This window comes from Erinaceus europaeus, chromosome 3 (assembly GCF_950295315.1).
Source record: "Erinaceus europaeus chromosome 3, mEriEur2.1, whole genome shotgun sequence".
Classification (NCBI taxonomy): domain Eukaryota; kingdom Metazoa; phylum Chordata; class Mammalia; order Eulipotyphla; family Erinaceidae; genus Erinaceus; species Erinaceus europaeus.
Genome location: NC_080164.1, coordinates 127,724,270 through 127,741,532, shown reverse-complemented (window position 1 = coordinate 127,741,532; position 17,263 = coordinate 127,724,270). Strand labels below are relative to the sequence as shown.

Genomic DNA, 17,263 nt, shown 5'->3' with positions numbered 1-17,263 from the left:
GATCAAAAGCAGTCTAAGAAAAGCAAATGATACCTAAAAAATACTATAATAGGGTATGCCTTATTTCCTGCCATTTAAAAACAAATAATTCAATAAGCAAATCCATCACTGTGTTCTCCAATTAAAAAAACATGCACTTTCTTTTCTCATAAATCATTCTTATTAATGCGTTTCTTTGTCTTCCTAAACTATGTGCAAATTAAATGGTTCTTGAGGTGTCTCTCTCTCTCACTGGAACCATCTACTATGCACTGTGCTGGAACCCAGTGATACACTGTAATAAATCAAGGCGAGTCCTGACTATTCTTATTGATACTAAATGAATGGAAAGCCCAAAGAGTTAGAATTCACACTTAATAGCTTTGTTCTGTTTCTCTCCTTTTTGCTGGAAAGAAGTTAAATCTGTTTCTTCTAGCCATTTTTTAAAGATAGAAACAAAGAGGCAGAGTGGCAGACAGTGAGTGAAAAGAGACCGCAGTACAAGCTTCCTTCAATATGTAGGGGGTCAGGACTGAACTTGGGTTATGTGCATGGCAAAGCAGCACACTATACAAGTGAACCGTTTTGCCAATCCTCTTCTAACCATTTTAAAAAAAGACATTCTCATGAGCAGTCAGTCTCGAATGCTGTTAGCTCATGGCTTCAAATGCTTAAGTTTCACTTGCTCTGAAACATGCTAAAGAGTTTTCACTAAAGAGCAAAGGGTGAGGCCCTTAAGTAATGTATCTTGGGACAATCATTCTGCCTGCTGAATGTCTTTCCTTTACTCATGCTTTGTAAGAGTGTTGTAGAGGGTTTGAGCAGTACTGCACCTGGTCAAATGTACACATTACCATGTGCAAGGACCCAGGCTTAAGCTGCCAGTCCCTAGCTGCAGGGGGCAAGTTTCATGAGTGGTGAAGTAGTACTGCAGCTCTCTCTCTCAGATCTCTCTCTCTTCCCCCGATCTCTCAATTTCTATCTGTCCTATGAAATAAAAATAAATGAATATATAAAATATTTTTAAAAGAGTGTTGTAGAGCAACAGTTCTCCAAGTGTGGTCTTTGGGCCAATAGAAATGGTTATTAAGGATGCAGATGCACAGGCCTTATCAGCCCCTCAGAGAGAAACTCTAGGGTTGCTGCCCAGGAGTTGCTCTTCTAGATGCTCGGCAAAGTCAATGCACACTGATGTCTGAGAACTGCCTTTTCAGAGAGGCTGGTTAGAAAGGAGTGGCAGGGATTTGACTTCTGACCAGTGAAATAGTCTGAATAAATGCATATATGGCATTTGTAATGTGTATGGCAAATATATATATATATATATATATATATATATATATATATATATTACAGTATATATATATGTGTGTGTGTGTGTGTGTGTGTATGTGTGTGCATATATAAACACTATATGCATTCCAGGTTAAATAAGATGGTTAAATAAGAACCACCTGGTGGGGGTTGGGTGGTGGCACACCGGGTTGAACACACATATTACCATATACAAAGACCTGGGCTCAAGACCCAGGTCCCCACCTCCACAGGGGAAGCTTCAGGAGTAGTAAAGTAAGGCTACAGATGTCTCTCTTTCTCTATCTCACCCTCCCCTCAATTTCTGTTTTATCAAAAAAAGGGGAAAGGAAAGGGAAGGGAAGGGAAGGAAAGGGAAGGGAAGGGAACAAAAGAAAGGAGAGAAAAGGAAAAAATGGTCACAAGGAGTGGTGGATTTGTCCTGCAGGTACTGAATATCACTGATAATCCCTGTGGCAAAATAATAATAATAATAATAATAATAATAATAATAATAACCACCGGAGAGAAGGCCAGGGACAGCCATACTCTCACACCTGTGCCCATGCCCTTCTCTCTGCCCACACTGACTCCCACTAAACCTGTAAGTTCCAGCTCTTATGTCAGTCACTTCTTCAAATGGTCCTGCCTTCCCAGGCAAAAGAGCTTTGTCCTAAGTACTTTTCTTGTCTTGGTACTTCATTTATTACAACTAATGAGATTGTATCTGCCGCCTACTCCAGGCAGGGGCTGTCTGACCCATTTTCACATGTGTCCAGCATGCACACTTGCTGAGATAAATCAAGTCAGCAATAAGCACAAACATTTATTTATTTGTTTGCTTGTTTTTGCTACCAAGCTATGGTTGGTGCCAACACAACTCCATGGCTTCTTATGGCCATATTTTTTTCTTTTCTTAGATAGATAGATAGATAGATAGATAGATAGATAGACAGACAGACAGATAAAGACAAAGAGAGGAGAGACACTGCTCCACCCTTCATGGAGCTTCCCCTACAGCACTCCCATGTGGCAACCCAGGGCTCAAACCCAGATCCTGGCTTATAGGAATGTGTACGTTCTACTGAGTGAGTCCCTGCCAGCTCCAGCAATAAGCACATTTAAGTGCATGCACTAAATATCAAAATAAGGAAGAGATCATGGCTTTCAGCAGGAAAATGGGAACCAATGCTAACAGAACTCCCAGTGACCTGGCTCAAATCCCAAACACAGTGATGGCCTCAGACACTGTCAATCTGGGGCCTCTCTGTGGAAGCTGGGACCTGCAGGATGGTTAGAGTCAGGGGCTGGCACTCGGGGACCTCAGAGTGCCAGAGTGCCTGTCACAGAGGCAGCAGCCCAGTGACCTGCCAGCAGCTGTCTCAGATGCCAGTCACCCTGGTCTTGGGGGTCCTGTGCACAGCATACTCCTTTGCACCTCCCTGCTGATGTGACAGCCACCAAGGGCAGTAAGTCTAGGCAGATGGTGGTAGTGGGGGGAGGGATGTCAAGGAGAGGCTACAAGACAGACAAGCTCATATCCCAATGCATGTTATATTCTCAGAAGGAGCTGAAGCAAAGGCAAGGTTCAGCTAAACAGCAACTGCCTCCTAGAAGCAGGACGGGCATTCCTAATGCCTTATTCTCAGTGCTGAGTGCAGTCCTGAAGTCCCACCCCTCTGCAGGGACTCCAAGTCCCTTACCATGCTCAATTTTTTTTCACACAGCCACTGATTATCTTCTAACATCTTACACGAGTCCCTTGTTTATTAGGTTTCTTACCTGTATTCCTTTACCAGGACCTAAAGTGTCGTGAAGGTAGGAGGTTCTGACTACTTTATTTATTGATGGACCCCTGGTACTTAAAAAAAAAAAGTGCCTGGCACACTGAAAAGACTAGGCAAATTTTTGTTCGATGAATGGAACTACCCCTCCACTTTTTCTGAAATGTCTCCATCCCACTTGGGTTGTCCATCTCCAGGTTTAACTGGAGGCAGTTAGCCCCTCCGTTTCTCACCTCCCATCCTGAGCAATTCTCCAGGGGAGCTACAAAGGGTACCTGTTCCTGTGTTTTCAATGCAGCCGTATTTGGGCAGGGCACTGAGCTTAATGACAGCATCTCCCTGGAGGTTGTCATGATCCTCAGCAGCAAAGAAATGGTGAAAGGAGAGTGGGGCTCTCCCCCCCTCATCTACCTGAGGAAGAAAAGAATGGAGAGAGAGGGAGTCCTTAAATGGTTGCACATAATTGCGGGGTGGGGGGGGGGAGGAAGCTGCCTGGGATGACCTTCCAACCTAAGTTTCACTTGTTGAAGGAGGCAGACTCTTTCTAGGCGGGATGAAAAATGTGTAGGCTGCTGCAGCTGGGCCATCGCTCAGAGAGACTCCATGCTCCCTCCTGAGCCTCCCTTCAAAGCTGTGCTCCCTGCATGATGGATCCAGGGAGAAAGAAGTGCTGGCCCATCCTAATCACCCTCTGCACAGCTATATGGCAGGGCAGCTGCTTCCTGCCACACCCACACTTGCAAGTTCTCAGCTGCAGAACGAGCCAGCCAGCCCTCCCATACTGTTTATGTCACTCTGTCCATCCTACCACATTCCCAAACGGAATAAAGGTCCCACTGACTACACTTTTTCTTAATGTCAAGGAGGAAAATAAATCAGTATATATAAAAGCAGCTGCTACACCCAACTCTTTCCCTGGGAACCCTGCCCTGTGTGCTAACTCCTCCATCTGAGCTGGTTATTTCCTGCTAGTCTGCCGGTTATGACCAAGTAAGTGTGATTTTGAACTCCTCCTGGCTAAATGTCAGAATATCTGTAAGTCACACAGTAGAAGGTCATCCTGACTCAGAACTGAAAGGTCCAAATGGTGTCCCTAAGGTACAGAAACAGAAAGATCCGGACCATTTAGAAGCAACTTGATTTTCTGAATTTTCAGTTGCTTAACAAAACCACTCCTGGGCTCTTGGCATCACAGACTGTAGGCAGAGCAGGGTGAAGAGAGGGGATTCATTTTTACAGAATCCACACCCTACACTGGAACAGTATTTGGGTTTTTACAAAATGCTGCTTTACTATCAGAGCAGTCCTCCACCTAGCAGTCTCTTTTTAAAAATGTAGGAATCAAGGCTAAGAAAGATGACATAATTAGATTACATAATTATTCCAAGGTCACTCAGTAAGTGGCAGAACCCTTGAACACAGGTCTAGGCAACTTTTGTCATCAAGATACATTATATGTATTCTCTGTTCTCCTTGCCCTGAGGAGATGTTAATATTTGATGGTAAGTAGCGACCTGGTATAATAACTGACTTGATGACACTGTTCATAGCCCCATGCCACTAACATCAGATTATAATTCTTCAGGAATATATTCCGTTTTTAATGTACTTCTGATACTATATGCATCTAGCATAGAACACAATGCACAGATCTAATATACGTTAGATATGTGCGGATATGATGATTTGACCTATTATTATTTTCATACTTTCTGAAAAACTCTTAATTGAAAGCAATGTGCATTTTGATATTATATACTAGACACTTTGGGGGAAGAACTTGGCAGCCAGCTCAGGTAGAAATCCCCTTCCCCCACATCTTCATAGAAGCCAACTTTCTAGAATATCATCAGCTGTCTATTGATCTGAGCACTGTTTACCGTGATAAGGTCGGCAAAAGCAATGACTGGAGGTGGATTCTTGGTAGGAGTGATCATTATGGTGAACATCTGATTGTCCAAATGGTTATGGTCCGTATCAGAGACAGAGAAACGGAAGCTATCAGTGACTGGATGACTGTCCATCTCAAATAGAGCCGAGTACCTATACAAGCCAAAGGAGGAATCAAATGAATGAACTTCTCTGACTGGCCAGGTTAGAGGGATGCAAGCTTTCTTTCTTTTTTTTTTTTTTTTTCCCTCCAGGGTTATTGCTGAGCTTGGTGCCTGCACCATGAATCTACCACTCCTGGAGGCCATTTTCCCCCTTTTTGTTGCCCTTGTTGTTATAGCCTCGTTGTGATTATTATTATTGCCACTGTTGATGTTGTTCGTTGTTGGATAGGACAGAGAGAAATGGAGAGAGGAGGGGAAGACAGAGAGGGGGAGAGAAAGATAGACACCTGCAGACCTGCTTCACTGACTGTGAAGCGACTCTCCTGCAGGTGGGGAGCCAGGGGCTCGAACCGGGATCCTTACGCCGGTCCCTGTGCTTTGTGCCACATGCGCTTAACCCACTGCGCCACCGCTTGACCCTGGATGCAAGCTTTCTTTTAAAATAGGGTCAGAAGCAATATATTCTTTCAAGAGAGCTACTGGTTAATGGTTTAAATATCTTGATGCAATTTTTTAAAAATGTCTACTAAGTGATACAAAGTGGGTATCTACCGAATTTTTTTGTTGTTGATGTCGTCCATTGTGAAATTGGAACCCTCTGAGAGTTCTTCCAACTCTGGTCCCGTAGCTTTTATGATAGTACCATACGTAGGCAGAGAATTTAAGTGAATCCAGATCTCTGAGTCAGGGGAGGAATCATCCTAATCAGGCAAATGTGAAGAGGATATGAATGCACAGTTGCAGGAATAAATATTTTCATTAGTTAAACATCACAGGGGTTTCTTGTCTATCATTTGGATGAATCTCTTTTTCCTCAGTGATAAAGCACTGCCATTTCAAACTTCAACAACACCCCAGAACTTACTCATTCTCAAATACCCCTTTGATAAAAGCTTCCTTTGAAGAGTAGCTCAGGATCATTGCAGGGAAATGCACTTTAGTCACGGGGCAAACAACACTGAGAGGGCTTTCCATTACTGTAAGAATTCTACCGGTTTGGCTTCATGACAACATATAGTGAAGGGCAAAGCATCATCAAAGAGGTGCCATCTTTCCATAAACACAACTCAGCTGGAAGCTCCATTCAACACTCCTCTTAGGATAGCTGACTTTTTAGAAACGGGTAAGTTTTATTATAAAACATAATGTAACCACACACACACAAAAATTAGCTTAGCTACTAATTTACCTTAAGTGAGATTCAGCACAACAAACTGAAATGGAAGAGAGGGATATAGGCAGCAGTGTAGATTACATTCTATCTGGACTGGACCCGCATCTGCTCAATACTCAAATGCTCTCTTCCTTTTCTGTCTGCTTTGTTTACTGAGCCATAAATGTGGCCTCAGTGTTTCCATGTGGACAGTAAGTGAGCCCTTCCTTCAGAGGTATTTTTGGAAATACATATGAGACAGACAACATCCTCCTGCAAAGTTTCCCCTAGACCTTCATCTTGTAGAGCAGTTGGTTGTGAAATGGAAACACCTGACCACAAGAACAACGAGGATAAATGTTGTGCAGTCAAGTATACTTTCAAATGTAAAGCTTCAGTCTCCTGTTACTCAGTTCTGCATGGAAAGAAGAATGGGAGCTGCCTTCTTGGTGGTTGAGGGGCAGCAGCTCTTAGTTCTCATTTCCAGTGTCAGGGACCTTTCAAAGTGGGTAATTCAGATCCTCAGTGCAAGATCACAGAAGTTTCTCCACATTTCCTCACATCACTTGACACTAATGAAGGAGGTGACTCAAATGCACCAAAGCTGTAACACTCGGCAAATTTCCCCTAAATTTGTACTTTACAAAGTTCCTCAGGCTGGGAAGATAGCTAGTTGGTTAGGGTGAATCAACCTTGCGCATGATCCTGGTTCAAGCCCCAGCTCCACATAGTGGGTGTTATGGCAATGGAGGAAACTTCAGTGCTCTGATTTTCTCTTTGTCTCCTCTAGATGGTAATATTCACATCATCCTAGAGTGCTGAAATTGCACAAGTGGGCAGCCTTGATTTCACAAAAAAATAAATAAATAAATTTCATTTTATCCACATTGGTTCTTCATTTTTCTTTCTTTCTTTTTGCCTCCAGGGTTATCTCTGGGGCTTGGTGCCTGCACTATGAATCCACTGTTCCTGGAAGCCATTTTTTCCATTTTGTTGCCCTTGTTATTATTATTGCCATTGCTGGTGTTGTTGTTGGACAGGATAGAGAAAAATTGAGAGAGGAGGGGAAGACAGAGAGGGGGAGAGAGGGATAGACACCTGCAGACCTGCTTCACCGCTTGTGAAGCGACCCCCCTGCAGGTGGGGAGCCAAGGGCTTGAACCAGGATCCTTACACCAGTCTTTGCACTTCACACCATGTGTGCTTAACCCACTGCACTACTGCCGGTCCCCAATCCACATTGGTCCTTAAATACACTTTGAAGCTTACAAGGATTACATCCTAATATTTCTATCAGTAACCTCTGAAGGAGAAGTTTACAGATTACTCAAAGTTCTATAGGATTGCCTACTGAGATCTGATGAGCTCTAAGGATAGAGGACCTGGCTCTTGATTGGAGTGAGCATCTCCTAATTCCCACACTGGCAAATACGTGTTTGTTTTATGTCAGGAACATCTGACTGTAGGATTCCAAATTACTGCTGGGTTTGAGAAACTGAAATCAAATGACCAACTAGTGCTTATCGATCTTCCTCTTCACCAACTCTTTTTACTTTTCATACATTTCTAAGAGATTCTTTTGGATTTTCTCTAGATGATCATGGCATCTATTTTTCCTAGAAGCTGCCTATCTTTTGTTAGTTACTCCTAGCTATATTATATAATGTTAGTATAGATGCCACTGTATTCTGAATGAAAAAAATATGTGGCTGGTATAAAGAAATATCATTAGGTTCTTAGGACCAATCTTAAATCACTCCACCCAAATTACAAACAGGAAAATGGCCCTAAAGCACTTAAATACCAAGGACAACATCACCACTAAGTGCTGAGCTTGGAAACCCCTAAGAGGCAAAGCCTGCAGAATATAACCTTTGCCTTTTGTCTCTACAGACATAATGTCACCATTGTGCAGTCAAAGACAGTTTGATTAAGAACAGAAGCACCTATTCCTGTCCCTTTATATTCTGCTCCATTTCGTATGTCTTTTTAAAAACCTTTTTGGATGACTATACACTTAATAACTATGCAAATTTGGGGGAACAGTTCCCACAATAACAAACAAGTCCTCCTACAACCCTCAGAGAAAGTTACTGAAAAAAACAAAACAAACAAAAAAACCTGGCTGCTAGGTATTTTAAATGTGCTATGCTTCCAACCGGGGAGCATCGTTCTTTCAGAGTCTTTCTGCTCTAGTGGGTACATTCATATTCAGTCTATTTTTTAAAAAATACATGTTCAGTTGCCAATGAACTTGCATTTTGATATGTAGCTTATAATATGCAGTTAATGGGCAGGAACTGCTCCTGGGGTACTATTTCCATCTGTCAAACACTTCTCAAGCCTTGGTGATCTATTGATTAAATCTGTACTCATACATTTTTATGAATTCATGAATTCATAAGATTCAAAAGACCATAACCTATGGTAAAAATCACCTGTCAATTAAAAAAAAAAATCAAAGTTGTTCTGAAACTATACTAGGCCCAGGAGAAGAATCAGGGTGGAATGCAGTTTCCCATAATTTAAGAAAAGACAATCTGAGGGGAAAATCTGTGCAAATGCAATTGAAGCAATTGTTCCCAGGCCAATGCTTTATCTTGCAGGCTACTGTTTAGGACTAGATTTTATAGTCAGATTCTTCGGCTATAAAGCCACTAAGTAATTTTTTAAGGCCAAGTCATTGGCTGGCATTCTAAGACTTGTAAGGAAAAAAAATGCAATATCAAGTATCATTTCTATTAAGATAATCATTCTTATTTTCAACACATTTGACAAAATTATTCATTTTTCACATAAAAAGCCCACATCTATTTACATTACATATAACTAAGAAGTAAGATTAATTATGCTCATTATCCTTAGCTTTAGAAATAGAATAAAAAACAAAAAGGAGTCTATTTTACTTTTTTATATTTATTTATTTTCCCTTTTGTTGCCCTTGTTGTTTCTTTCATTGTTGTTGTTGTTGTAGTTATTATTGTTGTTATTGATGTCTTTGTTGTTGGGTAGGACAGAGAGAAATGGAGAGAGGAGGAGAAGACAGAGAGGGGGAGAGAAAGATAAGACATCTGCAGACCTGCTTCACTGTCTGTGTAGCGACTCCCCTGTAGGTGGGGAGCAGGAGGCTTGAACCTGAATCCTTACACATGTCCTTGCGCTTTGTGCCACATGTGTTTAACCTGCTGCGCCACTGCCCAACTCCCTATTTTACTTTTGAAAGTGATGTACCAGGGAATGAACCCGGGGCCTCTTATGTATAAACAATATCTCTGAAGTGACTTTTTAATTTTTTTTTGACAAAACACAGAAAGGAAGTAACAGGGAGGGGGGTGGAGGGAGGAGAAAGAGAGAGAGCAAGAATGAAAAGAGAGAGAGGCAGAAAGGCAGACAGAAGGAGGGAAGAGAAGAGAGATACCACAGCTCTGCCTCACGATCCATAGATGGTGCCATCCATATGGTGCTGGGGCTCAAACCCAAAGCCTCAGGAACTATAAAGAATGTGCTCTAGCAAGTAAGTTGTCTCCAGGCCTCAGGAAGATGAGTTTAATTAATAAGGCTCACTTACAAAGTTAGGGCTAAAAGAGTGGTGGTGGTGGTGGGGGACTGGAATCACTTATTCTACCTTTGGTCTCTTAAACACACCACTTTTCTTAAAGCAGGAGATGGACAGTGAGTTGGTGAACTTGCTTAGGATCTGACAGAGGTACTGCAAACACGATGGTAGTGTTTAGCCAGTAGTCTGTCTAGAGCTGGACCTGAAACCGAGGCTGGTGAAGTGTAGGCTTTCTCTCAGTAGGCATGCAATTTGCCTGTCAGTCACTGGTACGATAAGTTCTTCCACCATTCTCTTTATAATAATCCCCATTCTGAAAGCTATCAGGGGTGGGGGTTGGTTATGGAGATTGGGTGGTGGGAATTGTGTGGAGTTGTACCCCTCCTACCTTATGGTTTTATTAATTAATCCTTTCTTAAATAAAAAAAAATCAGTTAAAGCAAATAATAATAATAATAATAATCCCCATTCTGATTATTATGGATGGAGCTTTAAAACAGGAGATTCACTAGCACTGCTTCCTATTCACAATCATCCCTTCCCACAAATAATTGTGCTTATACCAATTGCCAAATAATTTGATTAAGACAATAACTATCTATTGCCTTCTTACACCCTAAGACAGCAGGATCCTCCTGCTTCCTCTATAGAGCCTGTATTTCCCCCAGTCCTGCAACCTCTAGGGTGGGGCTCACTCTCCTGCATGCTTCTCTCAATTCATACCAAATGATATTGCATCTGCTGATCTCAACCAATGCAACAAGTACCACCTCAGCAAGTTTTACTTCAGACTGTGCCCAGAGACATCAGGCATGGAATGTCAACCCTTCAGCTTCATTACTCGGGTGAGACCTTTCCTTTCATAGGATTCTCTAATTTCATTTCAGGTGGTTCACTTCCTAACAAAGTCCCAAAACCTAGATATAGACCAGGTCCCATGAGATAGGGCATATGTTCACATGTATCCATAATTTAGGGCAAAATATATACCTGAAAGCAAAAATGCACAATAGTCTGCAGTGAGTCAAAATATGCAGCAAGCAAGTAGAAAGACCTAAAAAGACACCATGAAGTTCCTAATGAAATAGTGTCTACTTAGAAATAGATAACCTCCTCACCTACCTCCTATTATACTTCCCTCAGTCACTCCAAAGCTAACCTTATCAAAGTAAGGACTGCAAAAGCTGAATAAGGGCAAGAGACTGGCATACTTTAATGATGACTCTTTAGTTACTATCAGGCCACCCCATCAGCTGGGGCCCTAGCTGGGGAGTCCTGAGATTCCCAAACAGATATGATGGGACTAGACCTCAAATAAATCCCTCTCTCCATTTTTACTGGTCATTTCTATCAGGAACAACACAATAGACCCCTTTGTGGGCCCCCATAGGACCTTGCCCTCAAGATGGATCAACAATGATAGAGGATGTTCCATCCTCTGAAGGGAGGTTGGACAACATACTCTATGCTACATCTGAAGAAGACAGGTTCTGAAATTGGAGCATCTTGGAACGTTCCTACTCATGACCACAGAACATGAGCTCACATCCACAGGGATGCAGAGGTCACATAGGTTCTTAAGCTGAATATGGGCCCCAGATCAGATCAAATCGATGGGGTTTACAGTCAACAATATTTATACCCCTTTCCCATATTTGGGAGCTACTCTCTTCGCTGATCCAACTTTCTGGTCCTTTTTACAGCCATAACATCATCTCCCACACAATAACTTGGATCCACCTGCATATCAGATGTCAGGCTCAGAAAAAAAAAACAAAAAACACTAGTATAATCATGGACCCTTTGGAATACACCTAAAATAGGCCTGCTAACTATCTACAAAACAGAGACCCCTAAATCTTCATCAGCAATATTCCAGTATTTAGGTTCATGATTAGTCAACAATTTGTTTGGCTTTATATATTAACTCTTCTTTCAGCCACCAAGTTCCAGCTGCTACCGTGATGCCAGCCAAACTTCCCTGGGCAGACGACCCCACCAATGTGTCCTGGAGCCCTGCTCCATTAGGAAAAGAGAGAGACAGGCTGGGAGTATGGATCGACCTGTCAACACCCATGTTCAGTGGGGAAGCAATTACAGAAGCCAGACCTTCCACCTTCTGCACCCATAATGACCCTGGGTCCATACTCCCAGAGGGATAAAGAATAGGAAAGCTATCAGGGGAGGAGATGGGATATGCAGTTTTGGTGGTGGGAACTGTGTGAAGTTGTACCCCTCTTATCCTATGGTTCTTGTCAGTGTTTCCTTTTTTATAAGTAAAAATTACAAAACAATAAATTCAAAAAATTTTTGTTCATTTCCCTGTCTATATGAATCTCTGACAGTATCCAGGAAACACACACACACACACACACACACACACACACACACACACACACACACACACACACACACACACACACACAGTGTTGTTACTTCTAAGTAGAACTGGAGGGAAGCTGATACAGTTTTCTATATGACCATGTATGTGACAACCAGAGATTTAGCCATGATAGGGCCAGCCAGTAGAGAGCGCAGTGGAGACTAAGAAGGCAAATGGAAGAACTCACAGTGTAAGCCAGCTGGGACCTAGTGATAATGGCCATATTTTTACTAGTAACCGTAATGCTTAGGGAGACTCCAGCAGCCAGCTGAGGTACCGGGTCCTCTGATGGGGACACTTCCACTTTCAATTCCACCGTTGTCACTGAGAGGCCATCTGTGACTGAGATCTCCATGCTGTCTTCCCGAGAGGATGAGCCATCATGTATATACTGCAGGCGATTTTTGTCAATGTCTGCATATGTGAATGTGTCACCTTTCAAGAATAACATAGGTTACAAAATCGGTTACTTCTGGGGTGACAATGTTCCCTGATAGAACACCTTTGTTCTCAGTATTTCAAAGTCCATATGGATCATAAACTCTGGTTGTTATAACTTAGTCCACCCACTCATCCAACACAGAGTGACTGCCCAGCACCGCTATACAGGAGCTGGGCAGTCGAGTGCACACATTACTATGTGTAAGGATGCAGGTTCAAGCCCCCAGTCCCCACCTATAGGGAGAAAGCTTCAAGAGCAGTGAAACAGGGCTGCAAGTGTCTCTCTCCCATGCTATCTCCCCTTCCTCTCAATTTCTCTATTTCTATCCAAAATACATTAATAAATATTTTTTAAAGGAGAAGAAAGGATTAATCAGCCCTTCCTTCAATACTGCTCAGGGGCAGTCCTCAAAGTTTCAGAAGGCAGCTAGTTCCGTTAGAAAAGCTCATCCCCCCCCCCAAGTTCTTAATCACACTGAACTCAAGTCTGCTTCAGTAAGAGTCAGCATTTTAGTTCAACATAAACAAAGGATATAATTCTTTATGGCCATTTTAGAACAGAATGCTGACCCTGACTATTTTTGAAAAAAAAAATTCAGAAAAGTTTATTTCTAACTAACCTGGCAAGGTCCTGTTTTAATTAGGAGAATGAGGGTGTTTTCTAATCAAGCGCACCTATAGCGATATAGCTCACCCGAATATAGTAGGCCTGCTTTGTCATGTGGGAAACCCAGGTTCAAGCCTGAGTTGTGATCACTGTGCTTTTTTGTTGTATTTTCTAAGCAGTGAACATGCACTATTTTTGGTGATTGGAGAGACAGTAATATATCTTACTTTGGAAGGCTGGTCATGCTGCCATATTTCATAGGCAATACTTGAAAAAGTCATCTTAATGAACAAAGCCCACGAGAGTGGCAATGGATTCTTCATGTTATGATGCCCTAAATGCTTTTGCTCCACGCTTCAGAAATCAACCAATTTCACCTACACCTTGGGGACACAGCTTGACAGATTTGGGTGTGAATAGAAGTACAGGAAATGTTATATTCCAAAGGGCCCATATTTTTACTAATTTTTGCCTGAGCTCAACAGCTTGCATGCAGGTGGACTATGTAACTGCTTTATATCTTAATGCTTTTCACCCACCAAGTTGCAGATGCTTCCATGAAGGTGCAACCTGACTTCCCTGGGTAGACAACTTCACCAGTGTGTCCTGGAACCTCACCTCTCCACCCATGCCCTACTAGGGACAGATAGATAATAGGCTAGGAGTATGCTTCTTACAGAAGCAAGACCTCCCACCTTCTGCACCCCCATAAAGATCTTTGGTCCATACTCCAAGAGGGATAGAGAATAGGCAAGCTTCCAATGGAGGGGATGGGATATGGAACTCTGGTGGTGGGAATTATATGACATACCCCTTATCCCACAATCTTGTCGATCATTATTAAGTCACCAATAAAAAATAAAATTAAGAATTACAGGAAATGGAGTTCTGTATAAATACCTTCATCATTGGACATAAATATTTTTAAGTATCTCCTCACAGTTTGTGCCACAAATAAACAATTCTTTTTACCCAAGACACAAAATTGACTGTAGGGTGAAAGTCCTCTGAACAGGGCAATGATGGAAGAGCAGAGGTACCTGTAGCCAGGGGCCCTGAATACTCAGTAGTGTATTTCAGCAGTGTGCCATGCTGCGGAGGTCTCAGAAGCTTGAAGGAGAGTTCCCCAGGGGCTGTCTCCTTAGTATCTTTGAATACCAACTGAAGTCCTGCAGGGAGGAGAATAAAACACCGTGAGATGATGTGTCTAGTAAAAGCTGTGCGCTCTGTATTCCTGAATACTACAAAGAAGCCATCTTGTGGGGCGTCAGAGGGATAATGGAAAGCCTTGTTTAACTTCAACTGACAACATAAGTCAATTCCCAAATTGCAAGTAGTTCCTTAAAAATATATATTTATTTTAACATTTTATGTAAGGGTTTAGGTTTTCTTCTTTTGATTCCTGTTTATTTTTTCTTCCATCTCTTTTTTTCCTTCCTACCTTCCTTCTTCTCTAATTTGATAGGGTAGAGAGAAATTGAGAAGTGAGGGGTAGATAGAGATAGACAGATAGATAGATCAGTTGACAGACAGTCTGACAGACAGACAGACCAGAAGCACTGCTTCTTGGATTGTGAAGCTTTCTTCTTGCAGGGATTGGGGAGCTTGAACCTAGGTCCTTATGGATGGTAATGTGTGCACTCAATCAGGTGCACCACTGCCTAGCCAATCAATCAATCAATCAAGCAAGCAATCAATCAATCAAGCAATCAACCTAGCTACCTACGTACCTACCCAGCTACCTATGAGAGAGAGAACCAGAGCATCAGTCTGGCATGCACAGCATTGGAGGTTGAATGTAGGAGACTTCATTCATGCACAAAGGGATCACATTATTCCATTGTACTACTTTCTAGGCTTTCAAGTGGGTTCTTATAAAAGTTAATAGTTGGGAGTCAGGCGGTAGTGCAGCGGGTTAAGTGCAGGTGGCACAAAGTGCAAGGACAGGCAAGGATCCCGGTTCAAGCCCCCAGCTCCCCACCTGTAGGGGAGTCGCTTCACAAGCAGTGAAGCAGGTCTGCAGGTGTCTATCTTTCCCTCCCCTTCTCTGTCTTCCCCTCTTCTCTCCATTTCTCTCTGTCCTGTCCAACAACAATGATATCAATAACAACAAAAATAATAACTACAACAATAAAAAAAACAACAAGGGCAACAAAAGAGAAAATAAATATTTTTTAAAAGTCAATAGTTCACTTCCATACAAATGATAATGTGGAAGCCCACATCTAGGTCTGTTCTGGTTAGCTGGGGTAGCTTTTCTTTCAAAAAAACACTTCCATAATTAAAAAAAATTTTTTTTTCTATTTGCTTGCTTATAAATGTTCCTACCTGTCTTTCACTGAATCCACAGGCGAGCAAGTCACTTTAGCAGTGACTGCTCTGACCATCACAGAAGTGAGGAGGAATGGGATTAAAGTGTCTGTTCTCTTTGTCCATAAGGCTTCTCTGCTGAGTGATAACTAATTGGGGGTCAACACCCACATACAGAAACTGGAGAGAGATCTACAGAGCATACCTAACAAAAATCACAATATCTATTGTTTGCTCAAGAAATGTTCTTGATAAAAAAACTAAATAAACGTCCAAAGGATAACTGTGTTATAGATTAATAAGACCACATACAAAAAAATCTGGGCCAACTCTAAGTCCTCCTCCCTTTTGAAGGTCACTGTGATCTGTCATTTCCATTCCTACTTACTTTCCAAACAGAAAACAAGAGCCATCAATGAAACCTCTCCCCTCTATTCTCCTCTCGGTTCTCTCTTATTTTATATTTTAGTGATACAACAAATCAAACTTCTAGAGATTGGAATATAAATTCTGCATTGTATTCTATCACATTGGTCTCTGAAGGGTTTATTTCCTTCTTTCTGTGCCACTTGTATTTGCATGGAAATGGGCAGGAAGAAAGAGACAGATGAGAATGCATGCAACTTCTGGAAGAAGAGGTCACTACTTTCTGATAACTAGGAAGAGGCTGGCACAGGCATTTCCACTGAAATATGTCTCCATATCCAAAGCCATGTTTCTCAGGTTCCCAATTCTTACCTACAGAAGTGCTGCCTCCGGAGCTGACTTCAAGCAGTGGAGCTGTAACCTGGAACTGTGGCAGGTGCTGGTCGATAGGCAGTAAGTGAATGGTAAGGGCCATCTCTGCACTTGTGTGTTCTCCATCTGAAACTGGAAACACACACACACACATCAACTTGTAGCTTGTATGTTGGTCACCTTCAGGTTGTTTCCATAAACATGTATCCAGAAGATTTTTGAAATTACCTTTGAAGAAATGTTTATAAATGGACAAAGGAAACTAGCAAGCAAGGTAGGTGAGCTGTTTTACAACAGCAAAGCTTTTTTCTTTTTTAACCAGATAACAAAACAAACAAACAAACAAACAAAAAAACAAGAAAAGAAAGGGAAAGAAAGGAAGGAAGGAAGAAACAGGCTGAAGGACCACAACAACAAAGTCATTCTAAGATGCAAGTTTCACAACAAGATGATATTGACAAATATTAGTGGAGTGCCAAATGTGTACTTTAAGATGATGGCTTTTACTTATGGAATCATTCTTTATTCAATTCATTCTTCCAGTGATGCAGAGAAATATTCTTTCAAGAATTCTCTTTTAGAAATGGCCTATGTTTCACTGCAAAGAGAATTTCAAAATGACAAAAAAATATTCCTACAGGTATCTATAATGGTATTCATTTAGAAGAAAACAGACTGGGTTTGAACGAGTCATTATATGTAATGTAATCAATGGAAGGCCCCTTTGTGAATTAAACAGTGACCTGAAGATCTTATACCTCCAGATTATCTGGCATCCAAGTGAATGCTGATGACCCAAGGGAAATGAAAGGTGAATTGTAGGGCCCTTGGCTCTTACTTCCACTTTTCCACCTTAAGACGCCTTCCCTTATGGAAACCCAGGCTTGGAGGAGCCTTGGAGGAGTTCCATCAACTCATCCACATGCTGCCCATGGTGGTTATTCAGAAAGCTGCAGTGACTTTAA

At 41.9% G+C, this 17,263-nt stretch overlaps 1 protein-coding gene across 4 annotated transcripts in view; it reads right to left on the bottom strand.

Annotated features, from left to right (window-relative positions):
* Positions 1–17,263, bottom strand: part of FRAS1 (Fraser extracellular matrix complex subunit 1) — a 532,387-nt gene that overhangs the window by 108,547 nt on the left and 406,577 nt on the right. For all 4 annotated transcript variants that reach the window (XM_060187916.1, XM_060187915.1, XM_060187917.1 and 1 more), the window contains 6 exons: positions 16,299–16,430; positions 14,291–14,419; positions 12,390–12,637; positions 5,663–5,811; positions 4,937–5,099; positions 3,332–3,467 (listed from right to left, as the gene is read on the bottom strand). In XM_060187916.1, coding sequence (XP_060043899.1) covers positions 3,332–3,467; positions 4,937–5,099; positions 5,663–5,811; positions 12,390–12,637; positions 14,291–14,419; positions 16,299–16,430 — 957 coding nt within the window. The remainder of the gene's footprint in view (positions 1–3,331; positions 3,468–4,936; positions 5,100–5,662; positions 5,812–12,389; positions 12,638–14,290; positions 14,420–16,298; positions 16,431–17,263) is intronic.